Below are 22,228 nucleotides of genomic sequence, written 5' to 3' on the forward strand. Positions count from 1 at the left end.
ATTTTGTTATTTAAACTATAGCAATACATCGAGTAACATAGTTTTGCAAGGTGTTGTGTCGGACTCGTGCTTTACAAGTGCCATGCTAGGGAGGGTACGACCCCTGAAAGCTAAAAGCAATGTGATCTGTCCCGTAAATATTTACCAAGAAGTTCCGCGCGAAAATGAATAAATGAACCAAGCATCTTTACGGTTCTTAAAATGTGGGATACTACGCGCAAGTTCTTTTTTTGAGGATCAAAATTCGCCATGCAACACAACATAGGATCAATCTAAAGCGAATGATGGCAAAGACATGATGAACTTTAACGGACTAAGATGCCGCATGTCCAAGATACTTATTACGAGAATAGCGTATGCAACATGTAAACGCACATTTTATATTTTGAGAATAAATTTCTCTTAAATTACTTACTCAAAATACCGAAGCAATTGTTTTCGGTTTTGATGTTCATTAATGAAGTATTAACGAAGTGGGTGCATAGGTTTTAAATAATGTCCTTATTGGGAATGCACGCATTCCATGGAATATATCTTCGCCCCGGGCTCGAGAAATTCCCACTACGCTCTTTGTAAAATGCACAGAAAGACTCTACGTCATTGTACGGTTACTTATATTTTGATTGGGGAGAGAAGGAGAGAGAGAGAGCGGTACAAAAAGTTTCAGACCATGTGCGCTGCTGTCGCCTTATCTTATCAATAATTTGAACGTACACACACGACTCACTTAAGGACTGAGAGAGAGAGAGAGAGAGAGAGAGAGAGAGAGAGAGAGAGAGAGAGAGATACGCTTGTCTTCCGATTAATTCAAAACAAACTCAATCATTTTTCAGTTACGAATCTGTCTATGGTTAGAGCGGTTAAAACGGATTTATATGGAAAATGTATAAATTAATAAATGTGATTAATATTTGGATATCTTTTCTGATATTACCTTCAATAGCATATAATGATGATCTAATTAACACAACTGCAATATCTTCGCCGTTATTGCGTCCAAGATCAGTTCGTTTACCAAATGCAACGTTTCCTTTGCACTATCATTTACATATAAAAACGAATATTCATCGCGGTGATTTTATGTACGCCGGAAATGTAACAATTGACGTTGACGTCCGCGAATCTACAGATGAAATTGTGTTGCACACGAAAGAGTTGAAAAATTGTACTATATTTGTTTATGATCTTGGAACTGGTTTACGCTTAAACGATCTCACTTATAGCTATGACGCGAATAACAGTTTTTTGATAGTACATGCCCATGAATATTATCAAGTGTTTGAGGCCGGTTTCAAGTATCGTTTAGAAATACTTTACGAGGGCATTATAAATGAAATTTTCTTAGGTTTATATTGGTTGCAATATCAAAATAATGAAAATGAGGCAGTGTAAGTACAAATAAATACTTTAAATTACATACATACGTTGTACGATTAAGAATGAATAAGAAGGGGCTGTTAAGCAATCGTGTTAATCGTCCACACCATGTAAATTATGTTGAGTTAAATTTTACACGTAATTTATGAATAATGATGAAACGCATCATTGCAAAAATTTTTAATTTTTTACTTCTCTGTCAGCTGTTTGCAATAATAATAACAAATGCGTTGAAATAAAGGAAGATAAGATAATCAGGCCCTTGTGAGAAAGAGAATATGTTTATAAATATTAGAAGGTTGTTTCCTTTTTGCTAAAGAAAGAAAATGGTTTGAAAGAGGTGAAGAGTGAAAATAATTGAGAGATTTTATTAGTTTTTTTACACCTTCTTACCACTTGTTATACCACAAGGTATATTAAGTTTATGCCGATGGATGCAAAACATGCAAAGGTTTGAGAAAAACTTATCTTTCGTCAAACCAACGGATTCGGTAAACATGTCTGTCTGCGTGTCGTGCTGATGTCCATTCTTGTATTTATGTGTTCACCTCTTTTTATTGACGTACTTTGGCTCCAAGATTAACCTTACTGAATGGTGTTTAGATCGTATCAATTTTACAATCATTGTCCAAAGCCAGTGATCGACATCTCCTTCCCAATTAGAAACTTTATATATATATCTATATATATATAGATGTGCAATTTACACGATTTGCAGAATATATAGGGAGCAAATCTCATTTTGCTTCCCTTATATATGGTTGCGATGAACATTATAAATTATTATAAATATTATAAACTTGCCGCAGCAAGTAGGACGAGTTATATTTGAGATATGACTGGATTCGATATTTTTTTTTTTTTTCTGTAGATATCAGGCAGCGACACAATTTGAACCAACAGGGGCTCGATTAGCTTTCCCCTGTTATGATGAGCCAGCCTTTAAAGCAAATTTTTCAATTTGCTTAACTCATGGGAACACTTATCAAGCAATTTCTAATATGCCTGTGCGAAGTATTCAACCTGGGACGTAAGAAAGTTGTAAAAAAAAATAAACAATAAAACGTACGTCTTTATATACGCCCTTTTACGTTTTCAGTACCGATAATCAATTAACAACTTGTTTTTATACAACCCCGCCCATATCAACATATCTGGTGGCTTTTGCCATTTCAAATTTTGGTTATATAACCGCAGAATATCGTGGTTTAACTCAACGCCTTTATACACACCCTTCAACTATTAATAAAGGGGAGAAGCAATTAAATGCCTCGGTTCATATTCTTGCCGCCATGGAGGATTTCTTAGGTCTTAATTACAGCCTAGCCAAGTTAGATCACATTGCTTTAAATAAAAAGTATGGAGCCGCTATGGAGAATTGGGGATTAATTATGTATAAAGAAAGTTTTTTACTCTACGACGATGAGGCAGATTCTCAAGTAAAATTTAAAGGATTCCTCACTTTAGCTCACGAAATTGCTCATCAATGGTTCGGTAATTTGGTCTCACCCATATGGTGGACATATGCATGGTTAACAGAAGGCTTTGCTACCTATTTTTCCTATATAATCATTGACTTGGTAAGTAGCGCACAAGTAAGAAACAAGATTTTAAGATTAATACAAAAAAAAAAAAAAAAATAAAATTACAATTCTTTTATAGCTTCATCCCGAATTTCAATCGATGGAATACTTTCTGGTTGAAATTGCTGCTAAGGCTTACAGTTACAATGAATACAGTATGCGTCCACATCCAATGACTTACTACGTTGAAAATGAAAACGATATTCGTTCGGTATTTGATATTATTTCATATCAAAAAGGTGCTTAGAAAATAAACGCAACGGTCTTAAGGTTTTCATATCTACCACTATATGTATTACTCCAATGTATAGTGTCTATAATTTTCTTTTACCGTCCAGGCATATCCCCCTCCAAAAGGCCGATTTATACAGAAATATACATATATATAAGAAAAAAATCGTGTAAAAAAGGACAAACTAAGAAAGAAAACATCGTGTAACGTAGAATAGTGCTAGGAGGGTAGGTAGGGAAAATATTAGAAAACCTTTGCCAAGCAAAGCGAGTAAAAGCATTACAATCGGACAAGGCCCGCCCGTAAATACTTTATATATAATATTCAAAAAATTATAAATTTTTCTTAGCTCGAGGCGCACTTTTCCTACTGTGGAAAATGTGAACTGACGTGATCCAAACATGATAAGTGTAATATATGATCTTGTTAAAGATTTTATTATATTTGTGTTTTGCGTTGCAAAAACTACTAATTAGACTTCACCGTCACACAGAGGCTTATTTTCCATGAAAACACTTATGTTGAACTGTGCCCAAAAAACAGACTTAGTCCGAATTCAAGACAAAGTCAGTTTTATATCATATTGCTCTCATGGAACAGTTTTCACAAAAAAATATTAAAATTTAAATTTTTTTCCTGCGTGAGAACTTTTCTACGATATGGTGTCGAGAGTATGACCTAGTTCGCTCAAATTTTTTACCATATTTTGTACAAAATGGACCGATTTTCACTAAGAATTATTACAAATTATAGTTTTTATAGCATCGGTTATTCAGAAAATCGGGTTCGAAATTGGCGTTTCAGAAAATTACCCCAATAGAAATAAATCTTTCATCTCTCTCCTTCGCTCCCTCTCCTCCCACACTTCTTACCTAGTCTCAGCCTGTTACAAACATAGGGGACATCTGCTGAGTAATTTGTGATAGCAAAAAAAAGAAACAAAACGTTGTCCAAATACCTCAAAAATGGCGACTCGTAGGCGGAAGACAAAAAACTCTCATGAAAAGACATCCGGACAAGCAAACTTAATCGATCGATGAAGAAAATGTGCGGCCACCTTATATGTACATCCATACAACTTAGCACATTCTCTATCATAAGTAGCATAGGGTATAAGGATGCGTCCTTCATAAATGGTTTAACATTGCACAGCACATTTTCAAGGGGTGCAGGACGAGTATAGCGCTTGTAAAAATGAAATATTGCTTATTCCAAATTAAATATGGATTTACGGAATTTGCATATACTTTGGAAAAGTTTATGTATAGGTGAAGTCCAATTAAAATTTTGCATTATTTGTACCGCGACCTTGGATTGCATAGTATTGCATTTTTATATTGACGTCATTGACTATAGTGGTTGATATGAAATAGTTTGCTTTGGGCTCAATATTATCCACTCTTTTTCTTGTGTCAAATTTTATATAATGTATACGTAATCTTAGCCGCATGCGTTATTAAAATGTTTCATCATGCTTTCAACCAAAGGACCTTTATGCGAGGCATTAACCACTATTTGATCAAACAGTAAGTACAACTGGTCTATCAATTGGTGTAAATCAAAAATAATGAATAATCAGAGAAAGTTTTTATCTTTTCAAGTCAATATTCAGTTGTTAATGAATACGATCTATTTGAGAGTCTGCAAAACGCAGTAAGCGACGAGTCCTTGGTAAATAAATACAGCTGGACGAACTCCGTATCGGAAATTCTGCTTTCTTGGTCTCATAACAAATGGATTCCAATCGTAACTGTACAGCGGAATTATGATGCCAATAGCATTACTATACGTCAGAAATCGAAAAATATTGAATCCATTCATTACTTTTGGATACCTCTGAATTTCGCTTCGGCTTCGGATTATAATTTTGAGAGGACTACAGTCGATTACTTTATGCCTCCCGTAAAAGAAATAACTTTAAATGCTTCCGATTTGAATATTATGCTCAGTAATGATGATTGGCTGATTGTAAATAAACAACAGACGGGTTTCTATCATGTCCTTTATGACGATGAAAACTTGATGAAAATCGTACAGGCATTGCAAGAAAATCATTTACTAATTCATGAACTAAATCGAGCGGACATTTTTCAAAATATACAACCTCGCATAGAACACTACGATATACAATCGGCTGAAGTGATCTTTGAATTGTTAAAATATTTGCATTATGAGGAGAGTTTGCTAGTTTGGAATTTTGCGACACCCATTGTCGATTTGCTTGGCCGCAATCTGTATGGTACAGCAACTCATGAATATTACGAGAAATTCATACGATATTTAGTTGCTCCAGTTTATAATCGATTATTTAACAAACCGACTATCGATGATGAGCTTACCGTTATGGAATTAACCACACAACAAAGTATATTGTCTTTGGCATGCGAATTCGATTTGCCTGAGTGCATAAAGCACACTCAACGTCTGGCCGAGGATCGTATATTTCGTAATGTTCAAGTAAACAGCAATTCATTTATGAGCGATGCAGTTATTTGTGCCGGAATGCGTTATTTAAACGATAGTCAATTTGATGCAATTCTTGAGGTTCTTTCGAAATCCGCCTCTCAGGATTATTTGCTTTACGCCATACCATGCACTCAAAATGAAAGGCATATGCAAAAGTATTTAAAATATTTAATCAGCGCCGATATCGTTAATATTAATATGAATATATCGGATTCACTTATAAATATCTTCTATATGTTTAAATCGAATATGGCTGCCCGTCCAATTATATGGCGATTTATTGAACATCATTATAAATCACTTATCTCTGCGCCATTTTTCTTAGAAATGTTTAATCGTTTATCGGAATACGTTCACACCGAGCATTTCAAACAGGTAAACAAACGGTGAAGCTTTTATTTGTATGAAAAGCTAAATCTAAAAATTTTCCCCACTCAGTACAGAGATTTGCATCAACAAATTACAATAGCATTGCGAGACTTTAATGATATGGAGAACAAAACGCTAATTGCTGCGGATTCATCTCGCATAGGACGGAAAGTTAAGACAACTGAATCTTTCTTGCAAAGATTTGGCACCGAAATCCATGAATGGCTGCAGCATAATCAATTTCCAGTTTTTTATGCATCTATAGCGAAAAAGAACAAAGCCTCCAAACAGCATCCACGTATTCTTTGGATAGCCAGTAATTTATTTAAAACACTTTTTCATATGATTTTATTATAATATTGTTGATCAAATTTTAATATTAGTTATATACGTTGCATATATAGATATGTACATACAACATTCAACATTTATTTCTCTATAAAACTTTCTTATATTGCTATCTATGCAGAGATAGAGTATCAAATATGGGACCTTTCAGCAAGAGATGTCTTTCCGTAATACTTCTAAACGATTTCCAGGTGCATTCGCTGATTAGAAGCCGGAATTACATAAGCAAATTCAATGATTTTCTATTCAAAATTATTCTCACTTTCGTTTGTCTGGACATAGAATAGAACTCCCTAAGTCAAAAGAAATAAATGAAAAACATTTTCAGCCAAAATGAGCGATAGCTTGCTGCAGTTTTCGGGCTGATGAGGTGCATAGGACACACTTTCTTGATAATGCCGCTGGTTCAAAGTTTGCCGGGAATGCTGAGTGTTTTCTTTGTTCTAAAATTAATGCTACGGAGATGGGTGACCTGTTTTGTGAGCAGGTTCGTTACACCTGACACATAGCTCGCAGAACAGTTCTTGTTCAAAGACCTGATATTCAGGTGATTTTTAGGGTAGTAAGGTAAGTATCTATGCCGACCTGTTGAGTCCGTGATCCGAACTCTAAATTCCCTTTCTCGAGTTGAACAACTTTTTATCGACATCAACAACTTCAAAGAATTCCCGCATTTGTTCGGATGAACGAAAAAATCAGTTCAAGCGCTTTGTAACCTTCAGAAGACACAGCAGTGGGAGAAGTGAATCTGCAAGTGAAAGTGTTGCGAAAGTGTTGAAAGTGGAACGAAATAAATTTCCTTCAACAGGATCTCGGCGAGGAGCGTTTTTTTGCTTGCACTTTATTTTTAAAAGTATTGCGCTAATATTTAAGAAAGAGACTAATGATGAGTACATTAAGGAATATGTTGAACGACTTAGCTTGGCCGAGTCTTTTCCAAACGCTTTGTATCACTCATAATATCCAAGCCTTTTTAATAAAACAAATTAAGTTAATCAAAGAGAAAATTGTGTTTTTTTAAAAAACTAAAGACTCTCTTCGTTTCGGGCTGTCCTTGCTGAGAACGAATTAAGGAAATCATTATTAATTTGTTAATATGTACATTAATTTTTGGCGATACGATTTATTGAGTGATTCAAAACGAAATTTCGTTTTATTGGCCACAAAAAAGTCGATATCTTTATAGTGTGTAAATATTTTATCAAACACAGTAGAATTTATTATTATTATTATTATTATTAATTTCGCCAGAGAAATAAATTCTAAGACTAAACTCTTAAAGGCACTAGCATCTAAGGCTATCGGATTTTATTAAAAACTCTACCGCACTTGAGATTCGAATCCACGACCATTGACTTGCTAGTCGAGATTCCTCTCCTTCGGCTACTCAGGCGCATACAGTAGAATTTAATAAACTGACACTCTTAGCGATCTGACGAGTTATCTTTCGGCGATTTGCTGCAAAGTTTTTGCACTAGCTTTCTATCCAGTCGTCGCCTCCATATGTTAGATGTCAGTTTGTCTTTGTCTTTTATTTATTTATTTTTTTTAGCTCTGACGATTAAGTCTTCTTTTAACTTTTTTTTTAGTTAGAAAGTCAATCCGTTTTGGGACACACTTTAAAATGACGAATCAACTAAGCAACATATTATTAGTTTCGGGAAAAAGAAATCCATTATTTTTATATGAACTTCAGGACTTTATTTAACATGCTTCGGATTGTCCGATTTGGGTCAAATATGCACCGTTTTGTTGTACGATTTGTTGCCATTTTAAAGGTAACTTTAAAACGCCTCTCTCATAGAAGTCCTGGTCTCCATTTGCAAAAAACTCTAGTAGTCGATTTTCACAATCCTCCCTAGATTCCAATTTTTTATCATTAAAGAAATTTTGCAATGCAAGAAAAAGATGATAATCGCTTCGTGCCAAGTCCGGACTGTATGGCGGATGCATTAAAACTTCCCAACCAAGCTCCCGAAGTTTCTGGCGAGTCACTGTAGATGTGTGTGGCCTAGCGTTGTCCTGGTGGAACACGACACCTCTACTGTTGGCCAATTCTGGCCGTTTCTGGTCAATCGCCATCTTCAAACGGTCCAGTTATTGACAGTAGAGATCATAATTTAGCGTTTGGCCATATGGAAGCAACTCATAATAAATTATCCCCTTCCAGTCTCACCAAATGCATAGCAAAACCTTCCTGGCCGTTTGAGGTGCTTCACCGCTCTTTGACCACGATCGTTTTCGCACAGGGTTATCGTATGTGATCCATTTCTCATCTCCAGTCACCATCCGTTTAAGAAATGGGTCTATCTCATTCCGTTTGGCCAAGGCTTCGCAGATGGAAATTCGATCCATCATGTTTTTTTCTGTTAATTGGTGTGGCACCCAAACATCGAGCTTCTTTTTGAATCCAGCTTTGTGTAAATGGTTTAAAACTGTTTTATGGTCGATTTTTAGCTCCTGGGCGATGTTACGACTGCTAACATGCCGGTCAACTTCGATCATTTCTCTGATTTTATCGACATTTTCGACGACCGGCCTACCTGTGCGAGGTGCATCTTTAACATCAAAAATTCCTGAACGGAATCTACGAAACCAAAATTGCACATAATTGGCTGTTACAGTATCGGAACCATAAACACCATTCACAATTTTAGCCGCCTGGCTTGCACTTTCGCCTTTGTCAAAGAAAAACTGTAAAATGTACCGAATTTTCTCTTTGTTCACTTCCATTTTTAACACGCTGTAACTCATAACTGAATGCACCAAACAAAAAACAGCAAAGATTTTTTTTTACTGCGAAATGTCACCTTTCCAACGATCATAAATCTGAAATTGTTTGATCGATACTTTACGAGAAATCTATCAGTGCAGCAATCTACCGAAAAAATAATGGATTTCTTTTTCCCCGAACTAATATTAATTTTTTTTCCATCCCCACTGGCTATGCTAAGTTTTCCTTTTTCATGTGCGGCGGCCAAAAATGGGACTCACTCAAATCGTATTCTCGATCCATAGTTGGTATTGGTCACGAGTAGTGATTACCTTCTCTTGTGTGCGAGCGAAAAAAGAGAGCATTCCCTTCGTTCGAGCTTTCACTTTTAACGAAAAATATGCTTTCATGAGCAACATATACGACGAAGCTATAAACCGTTTTATACTCTACATCACTTGTGGTCCAAAGCTATGTAATGTTTGTATGAATGTATGCAAGATTCAGAAGAACTTAAGAAAGACCCAGCTTCTATTATATCCAAGCTTGTCAGGCCGTCCGTCCGTCTTGTTTTCATGTTTCCAACCTACAGATCGCAATTTTTGAAATATTTTATTGAAACTTGGTTCTATGACTTATTAAGGCCCTAGGCCGAAATCTATTAAACTTGTTTTCGACTTTTTCCCATGAAACATCTCAATTTGGAAATTCGTGAACTGAATAACTTCAGGACGACGTGCAATGCATTTAATAATGAGCCGGTCCCGCTATAATGTTTTCACTTATTTTTATTTATTTGTTTATGTATATTTTTTATCTTTACAAAAATATATAGTTTCGAGGCAAATAGTCGATAATGAATAATCCGGCAGCTAATCCGACAGGTATATGACATTAAAAACCTTTATATCTATCATAATAATTGGCTATCAGCTGAGGGTTATCCATTAACGGAAATTGTCTTTGAAAAGAAAGAGATATTCGCTAGACCTGGTGATTGATTACTACTTTTAATCGATGTATCAATTACAACATCAAAAAAATAACGTCCGCCTTGAAAACAAGTTTTCATTTTTTCGAAAATACATTAACAGTTCTCGTTCGCGAAACGCACGACATAGATACAAATAATATATAATATATTGATATATGTATATATATATGTGTTATGAATATTTGGAGTACCGTCGTAGTACGTCGATTAATTAATGGAATTTATTTTAACTTTCGTATGTCGATGATTTATAAAATGATAATAAAACCGTTCAATTAAAGTTAATCAACGATTTTCGTTAGCGATAACGTGCAGACATTCGCCCAAAGTTAACTGCAAAACCTAATCTCTACCTCTTATCAAAGTAGAACTTTATCTGGGCGTGTATTAGCAATATACTGTGCTTGCAATCTAAATAGCTCTTAATAAATTAGTTCGGCACGATGTTCAATTTATTTCTTCCATAATCTACGAAACATTCAGCAAACCAGTTAAAAAGGAAATGTAGAAAGCGTAAGTATAAATGCTTAAGCTTTAAGTGAATTTTTGATACCTTTATTGATTACCTAATTAATCAGATCAGTGCAACTGGTCTAAGTTACGTACACTTTATAGATCGCTTTGTGCAATGCAATAATAAATTGAGAAGAGAGTAATTTTTACTTTAGCATTTTAATTTTTTTCGTAATTTTTTCCCATTTCCTTAAAGCTTTCCGGTGATCTTGAATTGATCATTTTTGGGCTGTTTAAATGCTTTAGCTGGTTACGTTATTTTTACCTATCTTGATTTTAATTTTAGTGTAGAGAGAGATAGATATAGAGAAAGACAGAGATAAATAGATAGATAGATAGAGAAAGAGAGAGAAAGAGAGAGAGAGAGAGAGAGAGATAGAAAGGCAGTAATACGTAAATTTTTCCTGAATTGACATTTATATATATCACGCAGTACATGCTACGAAAACTTACCAAACTCGATCTGTAGATTATCGTATCACTTTGCAGTAAAATCGTGACATACAGCACCACAAAAGCAACTGAGGAAACTTTTCCACATAAATATCTAGAAAAGCAAAAAGTCAAAGAGCGAGTAAAAGCAGTATAGTGGACCAAGACCTGGAAACAATAAATACCTGACACACCACTTCGCTTAATACAATTATTCTTAGAAGTCTTTTCAAACTAAGGTGTTCTAGAGGCAAGTGGTCGAATAATGGTCCAATGCGAACCATTTTCAATGCCATTCGTCCTTGAACAAATACACATACCATTGTACCAAGTTTCCTCAACATATCTCAAAAAGTTACGACCTGTATGTTGAGCACAAGCAGACAAGACATCCAGACGGGCGCAAGCAACGGACTTGCAATCTATAACAGAGAGTAATATCTTTAATTAATTCTTTTCAATTTATGATATATGTAATATGTAATCTTTGTTATATATTGTAAAAAACAAATGAAGGAAAATAGATTAAATGCTATCGAGAGTTATCGAGAGGAAGGAAAACTTTCGGGTTCCGCCATTTTAAATTACAGGCCAAAGGAGACCGTAGGTAGGGCAGGGTGTAGAACGGTCCATGGCAAAACATCAGTCCGTTCGGTAAGAAAGATTCCATAGTTCATTTGTCTTCATAAGGGCTTGTGCGCGTTGTATTTCTTGAGTATAACTCTCTGTGAAGGGTTTGTTGGATAAAAAGTAGAACTGCCCCTATTACTACAGAAGTAGTCAGTTTTACTCTGACCTGTTGACCCTATTAACATAATATATTATTTCTGTTACATATCCTAAATCAATTTAGAAAGTGGGTAAATCGGTACAATAAAAGAGCGGGTCTATTTCAAATCCTTCTGGGTGTTGCATACATCCGGACCATTCATACCTACCTTTACACCATAAGCGGTGAAGGGTACAAAAAGTTTATGCCAAGAGGCAAACTCGACTACCTGTGTTAGTTTTTCCCGGGAAAGCAACGCTTTCTGCGGCAGAAGAGAAAATTCATCATTCATTTGATTTCCAATTGCATTCACTTTGAATGAATTGTCGATTTCTTGAGTCGTTTCAAAATCAGAAAAATACATCAATTTAATGTGAATATTTAGTTAACATTATCTAATGGTAATTACCAGAATTTTTCACCCCAAACTGTTTATGCAAGCATTTAATGTGAATGGATAGGCTTAGAGTCAACGGAATTTGTGTGATTAGTTTTGAAACTATAAATGTTGATAATATATATATGTTTATATGTAAAGTTTATTCTTGCCTATATACATATATAAATACATATATATGCTTACATATCAACACGTTTCATATATATTTTCAAAATGTAAAAATTATTGTTAACAAATAAAATATTAGTCAATCAAATGGTGTTATCTTCAGTCATTAAATTCCGCCTGAACTTTAAGATAAGCTGCAGAATGAACCGTTATTATAAATAATACCTATCCAGCTGCACTAGTGCTCAGTAGATCAAAGGCGTTTTTAATAAACTCTTTTTTTGTGTATATACATATACATAGATATATAAAATCTTTCAGTCAAATTTATTCGTAATTAAAAAAGAAGAAGACAATTACAATACTTTTTAATTGTGTAAAACGATTGATTGTTCGTTCTGTAATATTAAAGAAATTAATTAGATTTAAAATTTAATAAATAAAGATAAAAAATGATATCGAACAGGTAAAGCTAACGCAATCACAAATAACGAAATAAGATTAAGAGAAGGAAAACTGAATATATATTTTTATCACGATTCCTGCAATACACGGCTAATAAATTCGCACCTTCGGTCTTTCTCAAAATATTGAATGTTAAGAAAAAAGTTTTATATATACATACATACACGTATATAGTTTTGAAAATAACGAGTAATTAATGGTTTATAATTAGAGATATTAAACTGAAAATTTCGAAATAAGAAAGTGTAGACGAAAAGAAGAAGAAGAGGAAACGTGAATTTGGCATGCCGACAAGAAGGAGAAAAGGATACTTGAAGTGTAGGCGAGAAGAAAAAAGGGACACTTAAATTGACAGTGTAGACGAGGAGAAAAAAAAGGCACTTGGACACTCAAGGTACTTCAGCATGATGATGGACGTGGCATAATAAGCTCATGTTTGAATAATATTTTATTCACGCTTTTACTTCAAGTAAATTAAAGAAATTTCAACGGTTTATTTAAATTAAACTTTCACTTTCTGAGCAAAGCGCAAACGCTACTCGCTCTGGCCTAACCTTTCTGACCATTGCTGTGTCTACATACATTTAAAAAAAAAAAAAAAAGTTTCAAAATGTAACTTTGCCTTAAGCCTTATTAAGATCGATCTTTCTAATAAGAAGATCGAGCTACTAGGTTTATTGAACGTTTTTCTATGCAACGTGGAGAGAATACCCTTACAGGCTTCTTTATTATATATTCCGGATTCGACCTTACTACTTTTGGGTAATAGTTCATAGACGAGGAAATTAATTCGTTCACTAGCTCTCCTATAGCGTGATTTTGATGATTAACTTTCCATTTGCAAAATTTTTTATGACTTACGTCAACCTAGTATATATTTCCAGCTTGCACTAAGCTATGCCCTCAACTATCTTATTTTTCTTTTGAGAATTTCTATCTGCAAATAAAGAGAGAGTTTTCCAATTGTCATCATAGCGTTTTTACTATTTTTCGATAGGATCGGAAGGCGAATTAACGAAAATTCTTGGCGTGTCTTCTCTTCACAGTTTGCTTGCGTGTCTTATTGGGTTGGAGCAGATTTTCAAAATATTGTGTTTTACGTAATATAGGATTCCGAACATGATATTATTATTTATAAAACAAAAGCGTTTCTGGGTCCTTTGCTATTTACGATGAATCACTTCCTCGTAATGTTTCTCAAGCGAATAATCGATAATTGAGAAAATTCGAATAAAATTATTTGTAGACTTGGATGATCAGCACTTCTTTGCTGCTCTCCATCTTTTATGGGCATATACTAAATAGGCTAAAATATATTGAGCTTAATTATCGAGATCTTCTATTTTGAATTTCAACATTTAAAATTCACTTTACTTTCCCATTTGTCTACAGGTTTTCATACCCATCACCTACGGCTGGCCAATATACGTTTCAATGTCCAGAAGTTTCAGAGACTTAACCAAGTATATATTCTGAATCGACAAAAGTACGTCCGTCTGTCCATCTATGTAATGTTTGCTATAATTCTCTCGGCCTCAGAAATCAAACTATCGATTTCATATTTTTAAAAGTATTGGAAATTTTTGCACGCAGGCTGGCGTTGAAAATGGGCCAAATAGGTCGAAGGAAGCGCTTACAGCGTTACGTCAGTTGATAAGGCCGCTATTTTTCGCTCATTACTCAAAAACTACAGCAGATAAAGGAACAAAAATTTTAACGCATGTTCTACTGGCGACACTGTAGTACCTCTACAAAAATCGGAAAAATTGACCACTCTCACCCAATATTATAGCGTCAAAACCTTTATAGCAGTTTCAAATTTTGAATGCACCTAACCATATCCGTCTGTTCATCAAGACCAAGATACATTTTGCGTCGCGCCCATCCAATATTATAGAGTATCAAAATTTACTTCCTTTCCTTTTTTTTTAGTTCATAATGGGTATAAAAGAGTCAGCCACGAACGAACATAATTTTCTTACTTGTTTTTTTCCAATATGGCCAATCATTCAGGGGACAGAGGCTGACAGTTAGAAAGAAGTGAGAAAAGAGAAAGATAAAAATTGTAGTTTATCTTGCCGTTTAACATAAAACTTAGTTTTAGGAAAGTGAATATCATAATCATAGTTGGTCTAAAAAATATATCCATATTCGTTTTACGTCAAGAAATAAATGAATTTCTTAAAGGCAAACATTTATGCATCTTCCAGAATGTATTTCACACTTGAAGTAGGTGTGATTCTGATAATCTGCTCCAGTCTTGCAGTCTTCGCTCAGTTTGAGAACAAAAAAGGTACCGATCTCAACTATATACCCTATGGTGAATTCATGGAAAAAGATAGTCCCGATATCAATTATCGGTTGCCAGATGATCTAAGACCAGATCATTACGATATCAATTTACGACCTTATCTATTGGAATCGGATAAAGAAAACCGTTTCACATTTGATGGCGAAGTCTTTATTAATATAACTGTTCTTAAGCGAACAAATAAAATTGTCTTACATAGCAAAAACTTGAAGTTTTCTAAAAGTGAATATTGTGAAGACATTAACAAGCCACTGAACTGTACCAGTTTCGTGGAGGCTGATCCCGACAATAAAACCGACATTGTTACATACATTTTAAACAAAGAATTGCAAGTTAATAGTGTTTACATTTTACATTTTAAGTATAAGGGTTCAATGGATAACGATATGCATGGATTTTATCGTAGCTCATATACTAATTCCAAAAATGAAACCGAGTAAGTTTTAGACTTTTTTTAAGAGGCGTCCTGTTAATAGTTAAATATATCTTATTCAAACAACATTGATTTAGATGGCTTGGTACAACACAATTTCAAACCAATCATGCGCGACGCGCTTTTCCAAGTTTCGATGAACCCAAATTTAAGTCAACTTTCAAAGTTACTATTACCCGTCACAAAAGCATGAAAACCGCCAGTAACACGAATATGCTGAGAGCATCTAATGTTGGGTAAGGCACTTCTGAAGGAACTTTTCCTGATAACTGCGTCCGAGAAATTATTTTCCTTTACTTTTTCCCAGAGATTATTACGAGGATGAATACGAGACAACTCCAATAATGTCTACCTATTTGCTAGCGTTCATAGTGTCTAGGTTTACTGAACGTACCGATGATAACGGGTCTTTCGGAATATTAGCAAGACCTGACTATTATGCGCAAACTGAATATAGTTTCGTTGTAGGGCAAGAAATTTTAGAAATATTGGATAAATATTTCGATTTGCCTTTTTACACTCTCGGCATTGATAAAATGCAAATGGCTGCTATTCCTGATTTTTCTGCCGGCGCCATGGAAAACTGGGGTCTCTTAACCTACAGGGAGAGATTGCTTTTGTATACAGAGGAGGGTACGACATTACATGTTAAACAACAGATCGCTGCTGTTATAGCTCATGAACAGGCCCATCAATGGTTTGGTAACTTAGTGACTTGCGACTGGTGGAGTTATGCTTGGTTAAACGAAGGTTTTGCCCGATATTTCCAGTACTTTGCAACAGATAAAGTGAATTATACAAATTTCATTCTACTCGCCATGAGACACTTATAATTTCTAAACATTATCAGGTTGAGGAAGAATTTGAATTAGATAAGCAATTCGTAACGGAACAAATCCAATCAGTTATGGTTAAGGACTCTATGAATGACACAAATCCTTTGTCTGATGAAAATACCAACACGCCCTCAGATTTAAATCGTATGTTTAATTCCATCAGCTATAATAAGGGAGCGACGTTTATACGTACGGTTAGACACATTATGGGAGAAGAGAAATTCCAGAAATCATTGCAAGACTATCTTAAAACATAGTAAGTAAGAGACTTTTATTTTCTCTACTATATTATCTTATTTATTTATTATATTTATAGTCGGTATCAAAATACTATACCTCAAAATTTATTTGATACTTGGAAAAAGTATATGGATGATGAGGAGGCTGATGATTTCTTCTTGAAATTTACAACACAAGTCGGTTATCCGGTTATAACTTTTAATTTGACTTCTCCGAAAACGTTAGAGATAAGTCAGAAAAGATTTCTGTTGAAAGACAATGACGGTTCCGATCCAACCTTGCGTTATGTTGTTCCGATTACCTACACAACTGATAGCGAAAAAGATTTTAATAACACTCAACCCAAGTTCTTTATTCGGCCAGTAGATGCTAATAAAATCGTAGAATTAAATGATAACGTTTCTTGGGTTATTGGTAACATCCAAGTGACAGGCTATTATCGGATGAATTATGATGAGAAAACTTGGCATAAAATTCATCATGCACTCTTCGAAGATCACTGGAGTAATATACCCGATGTGAATCGGGCTCAAATTGTCGATGATCTCTTCAATTTGGCTCGATCTGGTACAATTAGTTATGACCTGGCTCTTGACGTATTAGAGTATTTAGAAACGGAAACCGATTATTTGCCTTGGTTTGCTGCTTTAAATGGTTACAGTTTTCTTGCTGTTCGCTTGGGCACAGATACGAGCAACTTTGCCTCGTATTTTCTGCATTTAAGCGATAGAGCTTATCGTAAGTTGGGTTTCGAGGAAAACCAGAACGATACAACTCTTGATATATACAATCGTGAACAAATCCTTAATTGGTCTTGCAAATATGGTAACAAAGAATGCATTGAGAAGATTAAAGGATATTTCGGCAAAGATTTAATTAGAAATCCAGTGCCAATAAATATACGAGCCATCGTTTACTGTGCGGCCATGCGTGAAGGCGATAATCAAGATTTCGATAAACTTTTCGATAAATATTTGAGCGAAACTGCGGCTACAGAGAAAACTTTAATTTTAAATTCGCTGGGCTGCGTTAAGGATAACGGGCTGGTCAACAGATATTTTGATGTAATTATGTCAAACGAAATCCGTCGTCAGGATAAATCAAGTGCGCTTGCCAGCCTTTACAATGAAAATAATGAAAATGTTGAAGTGGTCTTCGATTTAATAGATTCCAATTTGAATCAATTCGTAGCGGCGTGAGTTATAAGCGTTTTTTTTTTTTTGCGAATGTTAGTTTTGAAGTTACGTTTTGTTCTCTCCTTAGCATGGGTGGTTATTCGGCTGCTGCTACTTCTATAACCGGTATAGCATCCCGCTTTACTGAGAAATCGCAGGAGGAAAAGTTGAAAAACTTTAATGCAAGGCATAGAACAGAATTCGGCGATGCAGCCACCACATTAGATATTGCTGAGAAAATAGTTGCCGAAAACTTGGAATGGGCGGAAAATAAATTAAATACCTTTAAGAATTACTTGGAAAGTCGGTCTAAAAGCACCAGTACCAGGAATAGTGCAAATACAATAATTATCTATATATTAGGTGCTTTTGCGCTTATAGCACTGCTCAAAACGTAATAAAATTGTAAGACTTTAAATCTAAGAATCACTGAAAATTTTAAAACGGTATTTTTAACCGCAAGTAAGTAAGAGCGCATCACGAGCTACTGTTCAAGCGATCGTATCTTATCTTGGATCTTATGCAAACAAAAATATTCCACAAAAATATGTACGACCATGTGAACGATAACTATCCCACATTTCTGAAGAGTACCTATTTCTTCCAAATGAAAAACTCGTCGTGACACTTTTATATATTGTATACTATTATGCGTAAAATGAATCATATCCTCAAAAGTTGCTATTTTTCTATGCTATATTTCTCGAGCACAAGTATGTGCCATAATTTGTTCATTTAGAAATTGATATTTGCAATGGATACCTTCCTTAATTTCACCTTCATCTTTTTGCTAGAAATTTTCGTTATTTCTTTTATAAAAAATGATTATCCCGCAGAAAGAATGTTCACAGAATCAACATAATTAGGGTAATACCTATCGGAGACCTTTAAAAGCTGCATATACATGCTGTAAAATATCAAAATATTCATGAAAGATTTTATAAAATACTTATATTTTATATGCTGCCGTTCTCGGTATCCATGTACCATTAATATTTTTGTTGCTTTTTTTTTGTCACATTCATATCAACAAGCTTTCACTCTTTATGTAAAAAGGAGAGGCTCTCTTACTTTCCGGTACTTAAATACTTAATTTCTTGAATTTAATATACACTGAGAAATATTTGATATAGGAAATTAAATTTGAAAGTTCGTAAAAGTGAAGAGAAAAAATGTCCTGCTGTTGAATGAGATAAGCTTGTAAGCTTTAGAAGAATAAAAGTAACGACTTTGTTATAAGACCTTGTCTTGAAGTTGAGCCGCAGCTATACCGGGATTGATATGGTCCGCTTAAACTATTCTCCTTGAGGCATCTTTTCAACACTTGTTCTTCAATTAGATATCTACAATAAACAAAACTTTATAAGAGCTTAGCTTCTCGTTGTCTTGGCTACCATCTACTTACAATCCGTTTTTAAGTTCTCCAATTTTTCTATCCCAAAGCTCTCAAATTTTTTGTCATTTTTTCGTGTCCTCTTTTGTCAACATGAACATGGTTATTACGATGATTTCATGGCCCTTTCATCCATTTCCGAAAGGCGGTTCTTTAAACCCTTGATCTAGTAACTATTAACCGTAATTATAAATACAGCAAATTGTTGTTGGGGAAAATTTCGACATATGATTCTTTTTATAATACTTTAAAAATCGTACTCGGTTTCTCAATTTGCCCGAACCTAAACCACAATAATATGCCATAGTTACCGTAGTAAGTTAAAGTTCCCATACTTTAATGACCTTCTGGTTAAGCAGGGTTCTCAACTTATTATTACCGTTCGATCAATTCAGAAAATATGAATGGCGACAAGTAAGGAAGTTCGATTTGCCTCAAAAAGAATTTTATGTCCAAGTTATTAATAAGTGAATGCCCAATTAAATAAATCTTTGCTTTCGCCGTGACCAACCACTCAGGCTATGTCCTTAACACATTCAAGTATGGAGCTGTCCTGGAAGCACTATAGGTACAAAGAATGAAGAGGGGAGAGCAATGTTTGTATATGTTCATATTTGAGGCGCTTTAGCAGTAACTAAAGAAATTTTGTCCGGATCGCGCCCAACTTCAAATCAAAACCGCGCTGGCTAAATGTTATAGCTTTCTATCGCAATGAGAGCTTCTGTTTTAGAGAATCCTTGGGCAGAAAAACTAGCATGGATAAATCGATTAAAAGTTCTTACACTGACTTATGGCGTTTGTTTTCCATTTCGTGTTACAAACGGAATACAGGACCTGCTAGATCTCCATCGCCTGTAGGAGGGTGCAAAAGTACATTTGTTCTGAATTGCAAGCTTCGAAGACTTGAAGCACTATGTATATATCAATAGTGAATAATTTAAGCACAGCGGGTTCAATGTAATACACTCCAATGTAATGTTATTTCTTCATGTGCATTTATGCGTTGTTTAGTACTTGTAGTGTGTTTAATGTAAAAGCACTTTAGAGAAAACAAAAAAAAAAACAACCAACAAACTACACAGTCAGTCAAGTTCGTCTATTTTGTGCCCTATGTTGCACAGCTTTTTTTTATGGTAGACTTTCTTCGATTCAACGCCAGGCCTACTAAAGCAAATATGTCGTCAGAACACAAATTTAAAGCTTATGCGTCCGTCCAAACTAATAAGGTTAGGTCTGCAAGAACGGATAACTTAAAGAAAACTCACAGCACTGACATACTCGCTGTTATGACTCATTAACTGTACTAACTTACGCAAAACGTACCTTATAGTTGTTATACATTAACTTGTGTAAATTCTGCCAGTCCAGTACGCCAGTATATGAACATATAAAAGGTTTAGATATTAAACGAAAATTTTTCTTAAGACGTTTGTAAGTGTTGACGAGTGACAAACATTTCGCTAAATGTTCTTTAAGCTTGAGAACACAAAATGCATATTATTTTGGAATTTGGTGTTTTTCTTCTTTATGGCACGAGGAATAAAGAATAAGGTGAAGGCTGAAAATGCCGTTCTTTCTGATGAAAATGGTGAGCTAATGAAACGAAAAAAAAACAAGATAATATTATTTTTTATTAACTTATCGATTTGCCGAGCTCTCCAATAATTGGCTAATTAAGTTTCAATTTAAAGTACCGTAACGACATCTTATTGAGATTTGCTAAAAAATGTATAAAGAGCGGATACGAAACTAGTTAGGCTATTAATTGCATTAGTAGTAGCAATATGATAATTATTTCCAAATCGCGATTCCCTCCCTTTTTTTGGATTTAAATTCGAATCCCCGGTAAATATTTTAGCCGGGTTAGCTAGCATTTATTGTACGTAGAAGGATAGGATTCCGGATGAAAGAGTTTATTTAGAATTATATTTAAAAGATACTTTTAAATATATATTATATGTATTTACTGCAGGGCACATAGTAAACCTGCCAATACCGTAAAGTAGACGGAATCTATATAGATATTCCTCGATTACAGTCAACTATGTGTAAGTCTGGCAGTTACTGATTTAAATATGGGTGCATATACAACTTAAACTTTTAATTCAATCAAAGCATTGATCGACTGTGACATTGTATAACGGTTTTTATGTTTCGCGTCAAGGCAGATGTAAGTTTCTTATTAATTTTTTATTGCAGATGTTTCTCATATTGGAGATGATTGTCAGGTAACACCAGTGATTCATGTTCTTCAATATCCCGGATGTGTTCCTAAGCCTATACCATCTTTTGCTTGTGTAGGCCGCTGCGCTAGCTACATACAGGTCTCATTTTCTTACAGCAAATATTAAGTATTTAATGAAAATTCCCGTATTTGCATTCAAATGCCAATAGGTGTCTGGGAGTAAAATATGGCAAATGGAACGATCATGCATGTGTTGTCAAGAATCGGGTGAACGCGAGGCAGCCGTCTCTCTATTCTGCCCAAAAGCGAAGCATGGAGAACGAAAATTCAAGAAAGTGCTTACAAAAGCGCCTTTGGAATGCATGTGTCGTCCTTGCACTTCTATCGAAGAATCAGGAATCGTACCACAAGAAATTGCTGGTTACTCGGACGAAGGGCCTTTAAACAATCACTTTCGTCGCATTGCCTTACAATAAAAAATTAACTTTTTAATATACGTAAATTATTCTCTAAAAGAACTTAATTAAATTAATTTTTAAAAATCCAAAAACGGGTTTTTTTAGCCAAAATTTGCTTTTCAACAAACTTCTTTCTTTTTTTTTTGCCGATTGATTGTTTCAACATTAATTCCAAAAGCGTTAGGCTGAGTAAATTTAGAAACAAATTTAGAAAGGTGTTTTAAAATAATTGTTTATTTTCCAAAATTTAAAACTACATTGCAATTTAATTTCAACGACAATTATAAAGATAAATTTTGCACTAATATTTTATTTGATCCCTACTTTCGCTATAAGTGAAATTAAGTTTACTTTCAGTTACTAAATGCTTTGAATAATATAGCTTCGTTGTAAATAAGCATATAAATATAAATAAATATAAATAGTTT

The 22,228-nt window shown here is 34.6% G+C and overlaps 2 protein-coding genes across 2 annotated transcripts; both read left to right on the top strand.

Annotated features, from left to right (window-relative positions):
• Positions 1 to 1,065: 1,065 nt before the first annotated feature.
• LOC119640794 lies at positions 1,066 to 18,182 on the top strand. Its single transcript, XM_038039017.1, has 13 exons — positions 1,066 to 1,388; positions 2,249 to 2,407; positions 2,477 to 2,957; positions 3,040 to 3,199; positions 4,637 to 4,718; positions 4,794 to 6,033; positions 6,097 to 6,365; positions 14,980 to 15,516; positions 15,591 to 15,749; positions 15,821 to 16,301; positions 16,364 to 16,605; positions 16,666 to 17,784; positions 17,853 to 18,182. The coding sequence occupies exons 1-13, from the start codon at positions 1,081 to 1,083 to the stop codon at positions 18,160 to 18,162; spliced, it is 5,547 nt and encodes a 1,848-aa protein (XP_037894945.1). The 5' UTR covers positions 1,066 to 1,080; the 3' UTR covers positions 18,163 to 18,182.
• Positions 18,183 to 20,591: 2,409 nt separating this feature from the next.
• LOC119640869 (bursicon) lies at positions 20,592 to 21,854 on the top strand. The gene is made up of 3 exons (XM_038039146.1): positions 20,592 to 20,745; positions 21,357 to 21,481; positions 21,552 to 21,854. The coding sequence occupies exons 1-3, from the start codon at positions 20,622 to 20,624 to the stop codon at positions 21,816 to 21,818; spliced, it is 516 nt and encodes a 171-aa protein (XP_037895074.1). The 5' UTR covers positions 20,592 to 20,621; the 3' UTR covers positions 21,819 to 21,854.
• The last annotated feature ends 374 nt before the right edge of the window (positions 21,855 to 22,228 follow it).

This window comes from Glossina fuscipes, unplaced genomic scaffold (genome assembly GCF_014805625.2).
Source record: "Glossina fuscipes isolate IAEA_lab_2018 unplaced genomic scaffold, Yale_Gfus_2 128, whole genome shotgun sequence".
NCBI lineage: Eukaryota > Metazoa > Arthropoda > Insecta > Diptera > Glossinidae > Glossina > Glossina fuscipes.